Raw genomic sequence first — 19742 nt, 5'->3', positions numbered from 1 at the left:
ATCCTAACACTTTGGGAGGCCGAGGTGCTAGGTCAGGAGTTCAAGACCAGCCTGGCCATCATGGTGAAACCACATCTTTTTAAAAAAAAAAAAAAAAGAGAGAGAGAGATGGAGTCTTGCTCTGTTGCCCAGGTTCCAGTGGAATGGCATGATCTCTACTCACTGCTACCTCTACCTCCTGGATTCAAGTGATTCTCCTGCCTTAGCCTCCCAAGTAGCTAGGATTACAGGCACCCACCACCACGCCTAGCTAATTTTTGTATTTTTTGCAGATGGGGTTTCACCATGTTGACCAGGCTGGTCTTGAACTCCTGACTTCAAGTAATCTGCTTGTTCAGCCTCCCAGAGTGCTGGGTTTACAGGCTTGAGCCACCGCGCCCAGCCTATTTATCTTTTCATACTGTTCTTGTGGCAAAAAAAAAAAAAGAAAAAATAATAATCATTACTTATCTAAACTTTCCCTAGTAAACTTGCCTTTGAAATAAGAAAAAATAGACCAGGTGAGACCAGGTGAGGCAGGAGGATCATTTGAGGCCAGGAGTTTGAGACCAGCCTGGGCAACATAGTGAGGCCCTGTTTCTATTCAAATAAATATAAAAATTTAATTTAAAAATAAAAATAAGAAAAAATAAATATGATAGTTGGGTGCAGTGGCTCATGCCAGTAATCCCCAAGCACTTTGAGAGGCTGAGGTAGCAGGATTGCTTGAGCCCAGGAGTTTGAGACAAGCCTGGGCAACATAACAAGACCCTGTCTCTAAAAAAATTTTTTAAATAATTAGCTAGATGTTGTGGCGCACGTCTACAGTAGCAGCTACTGAGGAGGCTGAGGCAGGAGGACTGGTTGAGCCCAGGAGGTTGAGGCTGCAGTGAACTGTGTTTATGCCACTGCACCCCAGCCTGGGCAACAGAGCAAGGCCCTGTCTAAAAAAAAATAATAATAATTAAGAAAAAATAAATTGTGAGCCTGCAGTAGGTAGAAAGAATAATAGGCTATCATAGTCTTCATATTGAATAATTCACATGTGAATATCCAGAGTTCACTGTATTTGCAGTTGTTTTTGCTAAGTTGGAAAGTTCTCATGGTGATTATCGTTGCTGAAAATGTTTTAGGTTCGGCAAAATGGCTGACACCTATAATCCCAACACTTTGGGAGGCTGAGGTGGGAGGGTCACTTGAGCCCAGGAGTTTGAGGTCAGCCTGGACAATATAGTGAGACCTTGTCTCTATTTTAAAAAGAAAAAAAAAAAAAGAATATTAACTGGACATGGTGATGCAAACCTGTAGTCCCAGCTGTTCGGGAGGCTTGCTTGAGCCTGGGAGGTTGAGGCCGCAGTGAGCCATGGTTGTGCCACTGCACTCCAGCTTGGGTGACAAAGTTGAGACCCTGTGCCCCCCACAAAAAAAAGAAAAATGTTTTAGATTTTTTTCTTATCAGACTTCTACACTGTTATATCCGCTTGTGAATTTTTTGGCTTGCATGAATAGACATTACAGGACTAAACAAATGCGTAGGAATCCTCCCTTATTTTTGTTCCATTCCTTACCTGTACCATCTCAAAAGTACTTTAGTTACATCTTGTCCATCCACATAGTTGCAAAGTTTGTTTTACTGCTTGACGTCTAGGTTACCTCTCTAAAATGACAAGTATGAGATGACCTTATTACATACAAAACACATCAGTCTGAGATTGATACTCCTTTTATTTAGGAATTTTGTGTTGAGGGCTGAAAGGAAAGCAAAAACATGTATCTGTATCGTTTTATATTTGATAAACCCCTAAGAGAACATTAACACTAATTACTTGGTTACCTCAGAGGGACCAACTCTAGTTCTTTGGGGTGATCTGTCTATTAAGTTTTTCTGTTTGGAAGAATCTATTTTTTCTTTTTCTTTTTTTTTTTTGAGATGGAACCTGGGTCTGTCATCCAGGCTGGAGTGCAGTGGCACAATCTGGCTCACTACAACCTCTGCCTCCTGGGTTCAAGCAATTCTCCTGTCTCAGCCTCCTGGGTAACTGGGATTACGGGTGCCCACCACCACACCCAGCTAATTTTTAAATTTTTTTAATAGAGGTTTCACCATGTTGGCCAGGCTGGTCTTGACCTCCTGACCTCAAGTGATCCGCCTGCCTCGGCCTCCCAAAGTGCTGGGATTACAGGCATGAGCCATCACGCCCAGCCAGAAGAACCTAGTTTGTTTTTTTTTTTTTTTTGAGACGGAGTTTCACTCTTGTTACCCAGGCTGGAGTGCAATGGCGCGATCTCGGCTCACCGCAACCTCCGCCTCCTGGGTTCAGGCAATTCTCCTGCCTCAGCCTCCTGAGTAGCTTGGATTACAGGCATATGCCACCATGCCCAGCTACTTTTTTATATTTTTAGTAGAGACGGGGTTTCACCATGTTGACCAGGATGGTCTCGATCTCTTGACCTTGTGATCCACCCGCCTCGGCCTCCCAAAGTGCTGGGATTACAGGCTTGAGCCACCGCGCCCGGCCCCAAGAACCTAGTTTTTGAATAATTTATTTTATTTTATTTTTGAGATCGAGTCTCACTCTGTCACCCATGCTGGAGTGCAGTAACACGGATCTCCACTCACTGCAACCTCCCAGGTTCAAGCAGTACTCCTGCCTCAGCCTTCTGAGTAGCTAAGGTTACAGGTGTGCATCGCCATGCCCAGCTAATTTTTGTATTTTTAGTAGAGACAAATTCCAACATATTGGCCAGGATAGTCTTGAACTCCTGACCTCAGTGATCAGCTTGCCTCAGCTTCCCAAAGTGCTGGGATTATAGGCGTGAGCCACCGCGCCTGGCCAAGAAATGTTCTTTTATACAACACAGAATAACTCTTCTTCCTCTGAAGTTCTTACTGTGGCTTGTACAAAAAAAGATAAATCTGGGCCTAAAATTGATTTACGGACAAGGATTAATCTTGTTATGGAAGATGCTCACAGTTTTAGCCTGGACAATGTTGTGACCCAGAAAATATACCCTTTATGAAACTATTGGCTTATCTTCATCTGCAGGATGAAATCCCATTACCCCCTGTTATAAAAGGCCCTTCATGACCTGGCTCCTGCCTCTCTCCCAACACTGATTCCTTCCCTTTGTTTTTTATATTTCAGTTTTATCAAACTACTTGCAGTTCCTTAAGTATCTTACTAGATTGGTGTTCTCCCTATCTGATAATGTCTTCTCTCTCTTATCCATACCTTTTGGTCCCATTTCCTTATCATTTATCTTTCAAATCACAGCTTAGATAGCCTCTTGTTTGTTATTATTGCCTGTCATGTTACAAACACACATGATTATACTTGAGAGTAAGGTTCATGTCTTATTTTTTTCTGTAACTGGGCTTCTTACCACAAGGCCTTAGCATGTAACAGGCACTCAAGGTATGTTGAATTAAGTCGAAGCATAGCTTATAAGAATGGAAGGTAAGGGCTGTAACAGGCTACTAAAATAGTCCAAGTCTTAGAGAAAAAGTATTCTTTTTTTGTTTTCTTTAATGTTTACCAGTTTATTACAAGGGATATTACCAAGAAACTGTTTTTATTGCCATCATCTCTGGAAAGCCAACCTTCTTAGGAGAGCTTAATACCCTTTCCCTTCCCTAGTTTCTGTTTGTGTTAGTGATTGTGCTCTGGGAAGGGGAGATTGCCCACAGTCTGGCATGCCTCCCTAGAGAGCCCTTTCATGTACTCTAGAGAAAACAGCAATGCCACGAGCTGTCGCTGGAGAGGGGAAGCAGCAGCACCAGGGAGGAAGGAACCCTAGAGCCCTTCTCCTTGGCCTTGTTAAATTTGCTTGTTTGTTGGGATGATGCACTGGCTTTGGAGAGAAGATCAGTGGTCTGAGGCAACCCTAGAGGCTTATTTATGTTGAGCTGCTTTTATTTTTAATCTTATGTATAGTCACAGTATCCTTTAAGTGGTGGGGTAGAAAAATTGAAATAGGGTTGCCGGCTGGGCGAGGTGGCTCATGCCTGTAGTCCCAGCACTTTGAGAGGCTGAGGCAGGAGGATCACCTGAGGTCAGGAGTTTGAGACCAGCCTGGCCAACATGGCAAAACCCTGTCTCTACTAAAAATACAAAAATTAGCCGGTGTGGTGGCGGGTACCTGTAATCGCAGCTACTCAGCAGGCTGAGGCAGGGAGAATCAGTCACTTGAAACTGGGAGGCAGAGGTTGCAGTGAGCCGAGATGGCGCCATTACACTCCAGCCTGGGAAACAGAGCAAGACTCTGTCTTGGAAAAAAAAAAGAGAGAGAGAGAGGGTTGTCATTGATAACTGGATTTCTGAGTTCTTATTCCCTTCCATCCCTCATTCTTTGTATGATTTTATTTATTTATTTAATTTCAAGACAGTCTCACTCTGTTGCCAGGCGCCAGGCTGAAGTGCAGTGGCGCAACCTCGGCTCACTGCAACCTCCACCTTCTGGGTTCAGGCAATTCTCCTGCCTCAGCCTCCCAAGTAGCTGGGACTACAGGCACATGCCACCATGCCCAACTAATTTTTGTATTTTGTTTTTTTTTTAGCAGATACGGGGTTTCACCATGTTGGCCAGGATGGTCTCAATCTCTTGACCTTGTGATCCGCCCGCCTCAGCCTCCCAAAGTGCTGCGATTACAGGGATGAACCACTGCACCTGGCCTCTTTGTATGATTTTAAAAAGTTATTTTTAAAAATTATGACCAGGCGCCATGGCTCACACCTATAATCCCAGAACTTTGGGAGGCTGATGCAGGCAGATCACGAGGTCAGGAGTTCAAGACCAGCCTGACCCACATGGTGAAACCCTGTCTTTACTAAAAATACAAAAATTAGCTGGGTGTGGTGGTAGACACCTGTAATCCCAGCTACTTGGGAGGCTGAGGCAGGAGAATTGCTTAAATCCAGGAGGCGGATGTTGCATTGAGCCAAGAGTATGTCACTGCATTCCAGCCTGGGCAACAGAGCAAGACTCCATCTCAAAAAAAACAAAACAAACAAAACAAAAAAATATTATACAACTAACATGAATTCATGTATATTGAAAATAAAAAAGTACAGGGCTAGGCGCAGTGGCTCATACCTGTAATCCCAGCACTTTGGGAGGCCAAGGCAGGTGGATCACCTGAGGTTAGGAGTTCAAGACCAGCCTGGCCAACATGGTGAAAACCCATCTCTACTTAAAATTTTAAGAAAATTAGCTGGGCATGGTGACATATGCCTATAATCCCAGCTACTTGGGAGGCTGAGGCAGGAGAATCGCTTGAACCCAAGAGGCAGGGGTTGCAATGAGCCGAGATTGTGCTACTGCACTTCAGCCTGGGTCACAAGAACGAGACAAGACTTCTTCTTAAAAAAAAAAAAAAAAAAAAGGATGGGCACAGTGGCTCACACCTGTAATCCCAGCACTTTGGGAGGCCGAAGTAGGCAGATCTCACAAGGTTAGGAGTTTGAGCCCAGTCTGGCCAATATGATGAAAGCCGTTTGTAATATAAATACAAAAATTAGCTGGGCACGGTGGCACACACCTATAGTCCCAGCTACTTGGGAGGCTGAGGTAGAAGAATCACTTGAACCCAGGAGGCAGAGGTTGCAGTGAGCCAAAATCATGCCACTGCAATCCAGCCTGGGCAACAGAGCAAAACTCTCTCTCAAAAAAAATAAAAAAAGGTACAAAAATAGCTAGAGGCAAAACGTAAAGTTCCTCTGCCAATCCCTTGTGTATGCATGTATATTCATATGTACAGCCAGATAAAATTTTTTTTTTTTGGAAACAGAGTCTTGGTCTGTCTCCCAGCTTGGAATGCAGTGGTGTGGCTCACTGCAACATCTGCCTCCTGGGTTCAAGGTATTCTCCTGCTTCAGCCTCCCAAGTAGCTGGGAGTACAGGCACACACCACTACACCATGCCAATTTTTGTATATTTAGTAGAGAAGGATTTTCGTCATGTTGTCCAGGCTGTTCTTGAACTCCTGACCTCAGGTGATCTGCCCACCTTGGCCTGCCAAAGTTCTGGAATTACAGGGTTCAGCTACCGTGCCCAGCCTTTTTAGAATACTATGAAATGCTAACAATTTATATTCTGTTCTACTATATACATGATTTTCATATGGGCTCCAGTGTGTTTTTTTTTTTTTTTGGAGACAGGAATCTCACTCTGTTACCTAGGCTGGTGTGCAGTGGTGGGATCTCCGCTCACTACAACTTCCCCTCCCAGGCTAGTGATTCTCATGCCTTAGCCCCCCAAGTAATTGGGACCACAAGTGCACCACCATACCGAGCTCATTTTTTGTATTTATTTGTAGAGATGGTGTTTTGCCATGTAACCCAGGCTGGTCGTAAACTCCTGAGCTCAAGCAGTCTGCCCACCTCAGCCTCCCAAAGTGCTGGGATTACAGGCATGAGCCACTGCACCTGGTCAGGACTCCACAGTTCATGTTCACATCGCATGTTAATTAGGGGGAAAAAGGAAAAAATGAAGACCCAGAGTATAGCATTTATGCTATCTGTACTAATCTGTGTTTCTGCATTTCCTCATTTAATATTAAACCAAAATGGATCTCAGAAAAAAATCATAACTACCTTAATATCACACCTAAAAGAAAAAAATTCCTTAGTATCATTAAATATCTCAATGTCATATTTCCCAGATTGTCCAAAAATTTTTTCTTTTTTTTTTTTTTTTTTTTTTTTTGAGACAGAGTTTCAGCCGGGCGCGGTGGCTCACGCCTGTAATCCCAGCACTTTGGGAGGCCGAGGCGGGTGGATCACGAGGTCAAGAGATCGAGACCACCCTGGTCAACATGGTGAAACCCCGTCTCTACTAAAAATACAAAAAGTAGCTGGGCATGGTGGCGCGTGCCTGTAATCCCAGCTACTCAGGAGGCTGAGGCAGGAGAATTGCCTGAACCCAGGAGGCGGAGGTTGCGGTGAGCCGAGATCACGCCATTGCCCTCCAGCCTGGGTAACAAGAGCGAAACTCTGTCTCTCTCTTTTTTTTTTTTTTTTTTTTTGTTTTGAGACAGAGTTTCGCTCTTGTTACCCAGGCTGGAGTGCAATGGCGTGATCTCGGCTCACCGCAACCTCCGCCTCCTGGGTTCAGGCAATTCTCCTGCCTCAGCCTCCTGAGTAGCTGGGATTACAGGCACGCGCCACCATGCCCAGCTACTTTTTGTATTTTTAGTAGAGACGGGGTTTCACCATGTTGACCAGGGTGGTCTCGATCTCTTGACCTCGTGATCCACCCGCCTCGGCCTCCCAAAGTGCTGGGATTACAGGCGTGAGCCACCGCGCCCGGCCCCAAAAATTTTTTATGGTTGATTCCTTCAATCAGAACTAGCTTTTCCTTTATCTTATTGATGCGATGCCTTATTGATTGTTTTTTATGTTAAACTGCCCTTGCAGTCTTGTGATAAATCTCATTTGGTCTTGGTGTATAATGCTGCTGAATTTAACTTGCTAGTATTTTATTGAAGATTTTTACATCTATATTCATAAAGAATATTGGTCTACAGTTTTATCATGTACTTAGCTTTGGTATCAGAATAATGCTGGCCTCACAAAATCAGTCAAGAGTTTCCTTTTTTTTATTTTTTGGAAGTTTGAGAAGCATTCGTGTTAATTCTGGAGAACTTGCTTTATTTATTTATTTATTTATTGAGACAGAGTCTCGCTCTGTTGCCCAGACAGGAGTGCAGTGGCGTGATCTTGGGTCATTGCAACCTCCGCCTCCTGAGTTCAAGCAATTCTCATTCTTAGCCTCCCAGGTAGTTGAGATTACAGGTGTGCACCACCATGCCCAGCTAATTTTTGTATTTTTAGTAGAGACTGAGTTTCACTGTGTTGGCCAAGCTGGTCTTGAACTCCTTACCTCAGGTAATCTACCTGTCTGGGCCTCCCAAAGTGCTGGGATTACAGGCTTGAGCCACCACACCTGGCCAGAACTTGCTTTTAGATGTAGCTTTCATGCCAACTTTCTGTGTGACCTTAATCAAATACTTTTTCATGCTCTGTTCCTTTATCTGTAAAAAAGATATGTGATTGAATTAAATGCTCTTGATTGCATCTCTATCAGTTTGTTGCCCTACACTAGGGTCTGATTTGACAGAAAGATGTTTGCTTTCATTATAACAACTTGTTATCAAGGATAAATTTCTCCCTGAAATTAATAGAGGTACAGACTGGAAAGCTGAAGGAGCTTTAAGAGATTATGTAATTTAGTCCTCTGCCTTTACAGCAGCAAATTATTCTCTTTGCCCCCATAGGTAAGGTAGTTAAGGCCCAGAAGGTTTACATGATTTACCCAAGGTGTATAACTAGTTAAGTGTCAGAACAAAAAAAGCTAGACCTCAGGTCTGTTTACCACAGAGCCCGTGGTATACATTTGGTCTTTTCTCAAATTAGCTTAACTAGATAAATGATCTTTCTTCTGTTTTTCTTTCTCTGTAGGTTCTTTGCCCTGACATCCCTTCGTCTTGTGTTTTTACTTGCATTTGGCTTGATGATCATTGTGTGTATTGATCAGTGGAAGAACAAAATCTGGCCTGAAATAAAAGGTGAGTTTGGTAGCATTTAGAACAATGTGAGCTGAAGATGGCCTTGACTATAATTTGTACCTTTAGTATTAGGGGTTTATGAGGAGGTATATGAAGCTGGGTTCTGCCTTTCCCATTGTTACTAAGCACAGAAAGTCTATATCCACCACCTGAAATATTTTTCCCAAAACAGCCTGAGGAATAAGTAGTTTTCAAATTAAAAATAGTAATTATCATTATTGGACAGTGCAACTTTATTGAGCCAGTACCAATTTACTTCTCAGGAATTTGTTTTAAATTGCTCATTTGCAAAACACTAGGCTAGGCAATTGTGACTTATACAAAGTACCATGACATGTGATGTCTTTTTAAAAAGCTAATACATACATAAACAAATGAAAAATTAAGTGACAGTTATAGACCAGTACCACAGATGTCACAATGCAGTATATGATTGGTATATTTGTCGTATATTTTGTCTCTACCTCGAGAGTAGAACAAAGCAAAAGATTTGAACAGGTTGAGGAAAAAAGTCTATTTCTAGAGAAGCCAATGATTTAATTAGTCTGAGGAACCAGAAGTTGCAAAGCATTTCATGACATCAGAGAATTGATCATTTGGCCTGGGTGAAGGTTCATTAAAGGGAGGGCTAGGAAATAAAACTGCAAGTATGTTGGGATTAGGTTTTTTGTTTCTTTGTTTCTTTCTTTCCTTTTCTTTTTTTTTTTTTTTTTTAAAAGATGGGGTTTCACCATATTGGTCAGGCTGGTCTTGAACTCCTGACCTCAGGTGAGCCGCCTGCCTTGACCTCCAAAGTGCTTGGATTACAGGCATGAGCCACCATGCCCGGCTGCTTCTTTTTTTTTTTTTTTTTTTTTTTTTGAGACAGAGTCATGCTCTGTCACCCAGGCTGGAGTGTAGTGATGCAATCATAGCTCACTGCAGCCTCAACCTACCAGGCTCAAGCAATTCTCCCACCTTACCCATCTGAGTAGCTGGGACTATAGGCAGTTGCCACTGTACCTGGCTAATCTTTGTATTTTTTGTATAGACGGGGTTTTGCCGTGTTGTCCAGGCTGGACTCCAGTGATCCATTTACCTTAGCCTCACAAAGTGCTGGATTGCAGGTGTGAGCCATTGCACCTGGCTGATTATTTTTATTTTTATTTTTTAACAGAATAGGTCTCACTGTGTTGTCCAGGCTTTGGAGTGCAGTGGCGTGATCATACCTCACTACAGCCTCAAACCCCTGGACTCAGGTGATCCTCCCACCTCAGTCTCCCAGTTAGCTGGCACTATAGGTGCACACCCAACACCCAGCTAATGAAAAAAAATTTTTTTGTTTGTTTTGAGACAGTCTCGCTCTGTTGCCCAGGATGGAGTGCAGTGGCACGATCTTGGCTTGCTGCAGCCTCCGCTTCCCAGGTTCAAATGATTCTCCCACCTCAGTCTTCTGAGTAGCTAGGACTACAGGCGTGCGCCACTAAGCCCGGCTAATTTTTTTTGATATTTTTAGTAGAAATAGGGCTTCGCCATGTTGCCTAGGCTGGCCTTGAAGCCCTGACCTCAAGTGATCTGCCTGCCTTGGCCTCCCAAAGTGCTGGGATTATAGGCATGAGCCACTGTGCCCAGCCCATAGTAACAATTAATTTAGTAGCATTTTTGGGACTACATGGAAGGAGAAAAAGTGGAAGAGGAAGACCTGTTAGGAGACTGTGCCAGTGTCTTTGTGAGAAGTAGAGAGGCCTCAGTGAGTACAAATAATGGATGGCTTGGAAAGCTGTGAAGAAGCAAGATACAGCAAGACATAAACATTTGGGGCCAGGTGCGGTGGATCATGTCTGTGATCTGAGCACTTTGGGAGGCCCAGGCAGGAGGATTGTTTGAGCCCAGGAGTTGAGACCAGCCTGGGCAACCTGGCAAAACCCTGTCTCTACCAAAAAAATAAAAAATTAGCCAGACTTGGTGGTGCATGCCCGTGAACCTTAGCTACTTGGAAGGCTGAGGTGGGATGATCCCTTGAGCCCTGGAGATTTAGGCTACAGTGAGCCATGATCACACCAATATACTCCAGCCTAGACAACAGGGCGAGACCCTCTCTCAAAAAATAATAATTATTATATATGTAAAAAAAAAGCCAAAATAGATGGGGTTAAAGCTAAGAGAGTGGCAGATGGCATTACAGTTAGCAGATAATAGGCAAAGGCAGATAGGAGAGCTGGTTTGAAGGGGTGAGAGTGAGGAAAACTGATGTAGGTTTTAGACGTGTTAATTTTGAAGTGTTGGCAAGATATTCAAACCAGACTATACACGTTTTAAATACATGCCAGTCATATTTTATGGAGACTTCAAGGAATCGTGTAGTTCATCTGCCTATCTTATGGTTGGTGAATATCAAAAGACTTACTCATTCAGGTAGATCATGGGTCTCCCTATCTTCTTTTTTTTTTTTTTTTTATTACAGACAGGGTCTCACTATGTTTCCCAGGCTGGACTTGAACTCCTGAGCTTAAGTGATCCTCCTGCCTCAGCCCCTCAAGGAGGTAGAGCTATAAGTGAGCATCACTACACCCAGCTCTGGGTCTCTTTTTTAAACAGAACAAGCAGATGGGGTGTGATGGCTCACACCTATAATCCCAGCACTTTGGGAGGCCCAGATAGGTGGATCACCTGAGGTCAGGAGTTTGAAACCAGGCTGGCCAACATGGTGAAAACCCATCTCCCCCAAAAACACAAAAATTAGCCAGCATGGTGGTGGGTGCCTATAATCCCAGCTACTCAGGAGGCCGAGGCAGGAGAATCGCTTGAACCCTGGAGGCGGAAGTTGCATGTGAGCCAAAATCATGCTGCTGCACTCCAGCCTGGGCGGCAGAGCGAGACTCTGACTCAGATAGATAGATAGATAGATAGATAGATAGATAGATAGATAGATACTGTGTTTCAAATAGGTAAGTAGGTAGGTAGATACTCTGCCTCAAATACGTAGGAAGGAAAATAGATACATAGATAGATAGATAGATAGATAGATAGATAGATAGATAGATAGATAGATAGATAGAATAGAGAATAGGCAGATTTTTGGCTGGGTGCAGTGGCTCATGCCTATAATCCCAGCACTATGGAAGATGGAGGAGTTCGAGACCAGCCTGGCCAACATGGTGAAACCCCATCTCTACCAAAAATACAGAAATTAGCCAGGTGTGGTTGTTCATGCCTGTAGTCCCAGCTACTCAGGAGGCTGAGGCAGGAGAATCACTTGCACTTGGGAGGCGGAAGTTGCAGTGAGCCAAGATAATGCCACTGCACTCCAGCCTGGGCTACAGAGCAAGATACTGTCTCAAAAAAAGAAAAAGAAAAAAGAAAAAAAGGGTAGATTTCTAAGGTTGGAGTTGTTACAATGTACCTTGTATAGATAGTATGGCACAGATTGATGTATATGGGCATCCCAGACACACTTAAGGGATGGGCCATTTTTCTTACACACCTTGGCTTTCAGCTCAAGTCATTAAAAGGGGGCTCAAATAATCCATTTGGACCTTCCTTCCTTCCTCTCAAAAAATGAGTAGGCGTGATTATTCCCTTGTCTGCAGCTCCCTAACTCTGGCAGTATAACACGGTGTCTCCTTTTTTATTGCCTATTACTGTTTTCTTTTCCCCAACCTATTAAAACTTGAGCTGTCAGACCAACAGCCTAACATTTTCATGTGTAGTTTTCCCTACCAACTAATGCTGGTGTTTGTTTTAATATTGTAGTGCCAAGACCCGACGCATTAGACAATGAGAGGTATGGAACACTAATTAAATCCCTTTTTGTTGCTCTGATTCATTCTCTTGTAATATTCTGGTTACATGTTGTTAACCCCATGTTCTGGACACACAGTGTAAACTGAGAACCTAGTCTGTTCCAAATGATCATTTTAGCACATCCTGAAGTTCAGGCAGCAACATATTGAAATGGCCTGTCTTTACAAGAGAAGTTTCTGAAAAAGAAGCATTTCAGTGCCCCATAACCTGACATGCCAGGGAATCAGCTGCCTCATTCAGTCTTAGTAAGAAAACTTAAAGGCAGCTAACTTCATTTGTCTCCTGGCTTTTATACCAGGTCATTTAGTGTTTTCTGTGACCTCTGGCTATTTGAAGTTCCTGGTCAGAAAACACATTGGTTCCTGGCATCAGCAAGCCAAAGATTCCTCTTGTGTCTTACAGCTCCTGCTTTCATTCCTCAGTTCATCCACTCCATATGTTTGATCCAAGGAATTTTCTCTGCTATGGTTTATTTTGGTTTTGCTTTATTTATTTTCTCTCTGAGGGGCACATCCACCATTTCCTCCCCCTTAACAGCAGTGGTGTCAGTCAGACTGTGCTTACTTTTACCCCTGGATTCCAATCACAGGGAATCGCAGTGGTCTGAGTGCAAGAAGAAAAGGTTTCTAAGCACAAAGGGCCTTGGAGCTGGGGGCAGGTTTACACACGTGGATTGGGCTGCTTGCTCATAGGGTGGAGTTGTCAGAACAAGTTTGTCCTCAAACCTAAATTCAGGTTTTAACCTGGTGAGCCAAGAAGAAAGTCATGCTTCACCTCCATAGCACCTGGGCCTAGTCACTCCCCAAACCCCCTTTAAACCCGGAGGCACTGGCTACCTGCACAGCAAGATGGGGGGACCCTCAACACCCTCCTTTCACAGCTCCCCCTTCTCTCTCCCATAGCTGGGGCTTTGTGCACCCTCGGTTGCTCAGCGTGCCCGAGCTCTGTCACCATGTAGCTGAAGTCTGGGTTAGTGGGACCATTTTCATAAGGAATGTTTTGCTTTTCAAAAAGCAAAACCCAGGCAAGGTAAGACTCTTCTTTTTTTCACTTTCATCTCTGGCCTCTCAGTTCAGTTCATGCCAAACTGAAACAGCTCCTTTACTACTTCTTTTCATTCAGGAAAGTAAAGACTATGATGTTTATAGAGACAGAAGGAAGTTGTAGGAAGGTCCTTCTGACCAGCCATTAGGACTAAGACAAGAGCTTAGCGACTGCTCATTTGATGTGCTTGCCGCTTAGATGAGGCCATTTTCTTACCCCAAGATGGGAAAGAAAGCTTTCTTGTGTGCATTCTTTGTCATATTAAATATGTGGTAGGTTATTGTGTTTTTGGGTTTTGTGTGTGTGTTTCTGTTGAGTTAAAAATCCCACCACCAGCACTTGCTTTCAGAGAGAATTTTTGGCTAAGTCCTATTCAAACCAATTTCTTAGCAAGCAAGGTGCAGCCCTATGGGGCTAGCCATATAAAAGGAGTTTGAATAGAAGGGGACATGCTCCTTTTCTTCCCAAACAGAATCACCATTGGATGCAGCAGTGGTTATATGTCCATGCTTAGCATACAAAGAGTCTTTTGATCATATCTCTACTCTAACCCTCCACACCCACCCCAGTCTCCTGCCATATGGCAGAAACTTAATACTCTTTCTTGATTCCCCAGTTCTGCTTGCTGAGCTGTGGGATACTGACCTTTCTGGCTGTCTTGGGCCGCTACATCCCTGGGCTTCTGCTGTCCTACTTGATGCGTAAGTATGGCATATACCTCCCTCTACAAACTGTACCCTGCTCATAACTTTCCAACTATGTCTTACTCTAGGTCTGGGAAGAGGACTTTTATATTTCATTTCTCCAGGATATGACCTTTTCATAATTTCATGATCTGTTTAGTGTCAGAAAATATCCTTCTTACCTTTAGCAGTTTCTCCACATACAAAGTTCATTTCTTACTAAGTCAGAAATTGATGAAGGTCCACTAACATATATTGTATTATTACCAACTATAAAGGACTGCCTGTCCCTGTTGAAGGAGAGAATTTTTAGAGTCAGGGTCCTGTCAGCAGAACATAACTCTTAGGGGTTTCTCTACTAGTTTCTATTTATTCCACAGTACTTTTTTCCCACTTGGAGCATAGTTTTGTAAATAGTTACTTCTTGTTGGCATGTACTCAGCTTGTTGGGGGTGGTAAGAACTGAGTACTTAACAGCTGTGGCCTTTGTATGTCAAAATTTCCCGTGACGTGTTGTGTAGTTTTTAGGCATGGTTACCGTTTATGTCACAGTGACAGCCATTGCCAGTTTCTGCCCTTGGCCTGTCAGCAGCATACTGTGCTGTGCACAGCCCTGCAGTAGGCTCTGTAGGTGGCTACAGAAGTCCCTGCCCTCAAACACTCTCTCATGTGTAGGGGAGACTGGTGAAGATGACTGGCAGACTTGGGCAGATCTGTTCCACACTTTGTGTCCAAGCCCTAAGTACCAATAGCATCAGGACAGTTGGGAATGGTTTTTGCAGCCCCATCTCCATTTGTCACTGTTTGCCATTCCTTCTCACAGTTGTCACTGTCATGATGTGGCCCCTTACCGTGTACCACCGACTGTGGGATCGAGCATATGTGCGGCTGAAGCCAGCTCTGCAGCGGCTGGACTTCAGCGTCCGTGGCTACATGATGTCCAAGCAGAGAGAGAGACAATGTAAGTGTCATGGTGTCATTCCTTCCACTTAGGCAATTTGGGGACAAGGAGAAGCCCATAGGTCTGACATACTGAGTGGGTTCTCAGAAGTGGAAGTGGGGGGTAGTCGGTGGGGGTGAGGATTGTTTGGTAGGTAAAAGTGATATTTTGTTCTAGGGAAACCTGTGCAGGCTTGCCAGTTTTTATCATTTAGAATCCTAGACTCTCCTGTTTTAAACAAATCTGATAACAACTCTTTCGCCGGGCGCGGTGGCTCAAGCCTGTAATCCCAGCACTTTGGGAGGCCGAGGGGGGTGGATCACGATGTCAAGAGATCGAGACCAGCCGGGCGCGGTGGCTCAAGCCTGTAATCCCAGCACTTTGGGAGGCTGAGGCGGGTGGATCACAAGGTCGAGAGATCGAGACCATCCTGGTCAACATGGTGAAACCCCGTCTCTACTAAAAAAAAAAATAAAAAAAATTGGCTGGGCATGGTGGCGCGTGCCTGTAATCCCAGCTACTCAGGAGGCTGAGGCAGGAGAATTGCTTGAACCCAGGAGGTGGAGGTTGCGGTGAGCCGAGATTGCGCCATTGCACTCCAGCCTGGGTAACAAAAGCGAAACTCCGTCTAAAAAAAAAAAAAAAAAAAAAAAAAAAGAGATCGAGACCATCCTGGTCAACATGGTGAAACCCCAACTCTACTAAAAATACTAAAAATTAGCTGGGCATGGTGGCACATGCCTGTAATCCCAGCTACTCAGGAGGCTGAGGCAGGAGAACTGCCTGAACCCAGGAGGTGGAGGTTGCGGTGAGCCGAGATCGCGCCATTGCACTCCAGCCTGGGTAACGAGTGAAACTCTGTCTAAAAGAAAAAAAAAAAAAAGAGGGCCGGGCACGGTGGCTCAAGCCTGTAATCCCAGCACTTTGGGAGGCCGAGGTGGGTGGATCACGAGGTCGAGACCATCCTGGTCGACATGGTGAAACCCCGTCTCTATTAAAAAATACAAAAAATCAGCTGGGCATGGTGGCGTGTGCCTGTAATCCCAGCTACTCAGGAGGCTGAGGCAGGAGAATTGCCTGAACCCAGGAGGCAGAGGTTGCGGTGAGCCGAGATCGCGCCATTGCACTCAGCCTGGGTAACAAGAGCGAAACTCCGTCTCAAAAAAAGAAAAGAAACAATTTCAAGTTGAATAAAAGCTAAACAGTGAAGATAAAATTTCTAGTATTTGCACTTTTTTTTTTTTTTTTTTTTTTTTTTTTTGAGATGGGGTCTCATTCTGTTGCCCAGGCTGGAGTGCTGGAGTGCAGTGGCACGATCATGGCTCACTGACGCCTTGACCTTCCAGGCTCAAGTGATCCTTCTACTTCAGCTCTGCCAAACCCTTCAGTAGCTCGGACTGTAGGTACATGTCACCACATCTGGCTGATTTTTAAGTTTTTTGTAGAGATGGGGTCTTACTATGTGGCCCAGGCTGATCTTGAACTCCTGGGCTCAAGTAATCCTCCTGCCTTGGCGTCCCAAAGTGTTGGGATTACAGATATGAGCCACTGTGCTCAGCCCATAGTAGATCCTTTCAACTCCTAAGCCTGGGACTTTTCACTACTGAAAACTGCTTCCCAAAGGTGATTAAAAGCTGCTACCTCAGAGGTTGTAAGTGTACTAGCCTGAGCTCCATCCAACACATTAATGATGGTAGTACAGACTTTTGCCTCTCTCGTGTGGTCTAGTCAGGTTTTGTGTTTTATGGAGGCCTGGCCTTCAAAGAGCCCTGCACTTGGTCAGCAAGGCCCAAGTCCCTTGGAGCAGGTAGTTGAATAATATCAGTCCTCAAAAGTCTGATGTTATCAAGGTGTGCATCTCCTTTTGTCCTCTCTGATTGTGTCCACTTAACACCTTGACATCAGGTCTGCCTTTAGCCATCCTGAGAGTTGTTGACAAAGTCTGGTATTTGTCATCTGACTGAAATAGAAATGTGTAGGGCCAGGCTGGGTGTGGTGGCTCATGCCTATAATCCCAGCACTTTGGGAGGCTGAGGCGGGTGGATCACCTGAGGTCAGGAGTTCAAGACCAGCCTAACCAATATGATGAAACCCCATCTCTACAAAAAATACAAAAATTAGCTGGGCACAGTGGCATGTGCCTGTAATCTCAGCTACTTGGGAAGCTGAGACAGAAGAATCATTTGAACCCAGAAGGTGAAGGTTGCAGTGAGCCGAGATCATGCCATTGCACTCCAGCCTGAGTAACAAGGACAAAACTCCATCTCAAAAAAAAAAAAAAAAAAAAAAAAGTGTAGGGTGTGGTGGAGAGAAGAATGTTGGAAGCTGAGATATTTTCTCCTGTGTTACCAGCTCACCTTGCCATTTAGGCTTAGCAGCTCAGCCTTCTGGTATATTATGTAGGCTTAGAACCAAATTCAGAGAGGCTCTTTGTTTTTTGTTCTGATTTTATGCCTTTAAAGTCCAATGGGTTTTTTACGCTGGTGGGAAGGTAACAAGACTTTGTGTTCTTCCCACACAGTACGCCGCAGAGCTCTACACCCAGAACGAGCCATGGACAACCACAGTGACAGCGAAGAGGAGCTTGCTGCCTTCTGTCCTCAGGTATCTTCAGTGTGGGAGCTGCTTCACTGTCCAGTTTTCTTTAGCTCCCTTTTAACTATCTGACAGCTCACATTTAGGCCATAACCAGGTTTGAAACCCTAGACTCCCCTTGTTTCCAAGACCAGTAACAAGGAGAGAAGTAGACTTTGTTCCTAGATCTCAATTTTTTTTTTTTTAATTATATCATTCCTCTAGTCAACCTAGATCTCAGTTAGAGCCTGATGCCCAGCACACACTCTTCCATGTCTCTTTTTACCCTACCATTATGGAGGAACTTCTGGAGCTGGTATGATCATCATTTTTTTTTTTAATTGCATTTTAGGTTTTGGGGTACTTTTGAAGAACATGCAATATAGTTGCATAGGTACACACGTGGCAGTGTGATTTGCTGCATTCCTCCCCTTCACCTATATCTGGCATTTCTCCCCATGCTGTCTCTCCCCAACTCCCCACCGCCCACTGTCCCTCCCCTATTTCCCCCCAACAGATCCCAGTGTGTAGTGCTCCCCTCCGTGTCCATGTGTTCTCATTGTTCAACAACCACCTGTGAGTGAGAACATGCGGTGTTTGATTTTCTGCTCTTTTGTCAGTTTGCTGAGAATGATGGTTTCCAGGGTCATCCATGTCCCTACAAAGGACACGAACTCATCATTTTTGATGGCTGCATGATATTCCATGGTGTATATGTGCCACATTTTCCCTGCCCAGTCTATCATCGGTGGGCATTTGGGTTGGTTCCAGGTCTTTGCTATTGTAAACAGTGCTGCAATGAACATTGGTGTGCAAAAATATGGAACGCTTCACGAATTTGCGTGTCATCCTTGTGCAGGGGCCATGCTAATCTTCTCTGTATTGTTCCAATTTTAGTATATGTGCTGCCAAAGCAAGCACATGATCATCTTTTAAACAGCCCAGTTCACCCTTAGGTCTGTGCAGTGTGTGTATCCTCCTAACCACTTTGAAAAGTTATCTCTGGATCAATTTTTTGCCTAAAATAAGTGGGTAATAGACTTCCCCCAAGACTGTTTTTTTCCCCTGTGCTTAAGAAGTTATGAATGAGCCGGGCGCGGTGGCTCAAGCCTGTAATCCCAGCACTTTGGGAGGCCGAGGCGGGTGGATCACAAGGTCGAGAGATCGAGACCAACCTGGTCAACATGGTGAAACCCCGTCTCTACTAAAAATACAAAAAATTAGCTGGACATGGTGGCGCGTGCCTATAATTCCAGCTACTCAGAAGGCTGAGGCAGGAGAATTGCCTGAACCCAGGAGGCGGAGGTTGCGGTGAGCCGAGATCGCGCCATTGCACTCCAGCCTGGGTAACAAGAGCAAAACTCCGTCTCAAAAAAAAAAAAAAAAAGCCGGGCGCGGTGGCTCAAGCCTGTAATCCCAGCACTTTGGGAGGCTGAGGCGGGTGGATCACGAGGTCGAGAGATCGAGACCATCCCGGTCAACATGGTGAAACCCTGTCTCTACTAAAAATACAAAAAATTAGCTGGACATGGTGGCGCGTGCCTATAATCCCAGCTACTCAGGAGGCTGAGGCAGGAGAATTGCCTAAACCCAGGAGGCGGAGCTTGTGGTGAGCCGAGATCGCGCCATTGCACTCCAGCCTGGGTAACAAAAGCGAAACTCCATCTCAAAAAAAAAAAAGAAGTTATGAATGAATGTTTTCTTTGGGAGAGCAGCCTAAAAGGGGTGAAGATTTTGACTGAAGTTGCCATCTATCCCTGGTTACCTTGATGGCCTTTGGATAACCTTTAATGCTAGCTGATGAGTAAAGCTGTACGTGGGGACTACACCTGGTTCCTGATGGCATTATCTCAGGTTTGTTGGTCTTTTCTTTTCCTAAGCTGGATGATTCTACTGTTGCCAGGGAATTGGCCATTACAGACTCTGAGCACTCAGACGCCGAAGTCTCCTGTACAGACAATGGTACATTCAATCTTTCAAGAGGCCAGACACCTCTAACAGAAGGCTCTGAAGGTGAGGGGAGCCTTTGACCTCAGTTGATAATGGCTCTGTTGCCTCTTAGCTTCCCTGAACAGAGGAGATACTGGTGGCCCCTCCTCTCCTGTTTTCTGTGCTGTGGATCAGGCGGCAGAACAGCCTGAGGGCTGTGATGACAGCCAGGATGGCAGTGCTG

The 19742-nt window shown here is 44.6% G+C and overlaps 1 protein-coding gene and 1 non-coding gene across 5 annotated transcripts in view; one reads left to right on the top strand and one right to left on the bottom strand.

Moving 5' to 3' along the window:
* Positions 1 to 19742, top strand: part of RETREG3 (reticulophagy regulator family member 3) — a 40063-nt gene that overhangs the window by 17021 nt on the left and 3300 nt on the right. For all 4 annotated transcript variants that reach the window (XM_074388740.1, XM_003942755.4, XM_074388741.1 and 1 more), the window contains 7 exons: positions 8439 to 8545; positions 12278 to 12308; positions 13231 to 13357; positions 13989 to 14073; positions 14879 to 15016; positions 17517 to 17599; positions 19450 to 19582. In XM_074388740.1, coding sequence (XP_074244841.1) covers positions 8439 to 8545; positions 12278 to 12308; positions 13231 to 13357; positions 13989 to 14073; positions 14879 to 15016; positions 17517 to 17599; positions 19450 to 19582 — 704 coding nt within the window. The remainder of the gene's footprint in view (positions 1 to 8438; positions 8546 to 12277; positions 12309 to 13230; positions 13358 to 13988; positions 14074 to 14878; positions 15017 to 17516; positions 17600 to 19449; positions 19583 to 19742) is intronic.
* On the bottom strand, positions 18384 to 18490 carry LOC120366955 (U6 spliceosomal RNA). Its single transcript, XR_005581466.1, has one exon. It is a non-coding gene; the product is annotated as a U6 spliceosomal RNA (small nuclear RNA).

This window comes from Saimiri boliviensis, chromosome 17 (assembly GCF_048565385.1).
Source record: "Saimiri boliviensis isolate mSaiBol1 chromosome 17, mSaiBol1.pri, whole genome shotgun sequence".
Taxonomy (NCBI): domain Eukaryota; kingdom Metazoa; phylum Chordata; class Mammalia; order Primates; family Cebidae; genus Saimiri; species Saimiri boliviensis.
The sequence above is the reverse complement of the archived record's forward strand: the minus strand, read 5'-3'. Positions and strand labels throughout refer to the sequence as shown.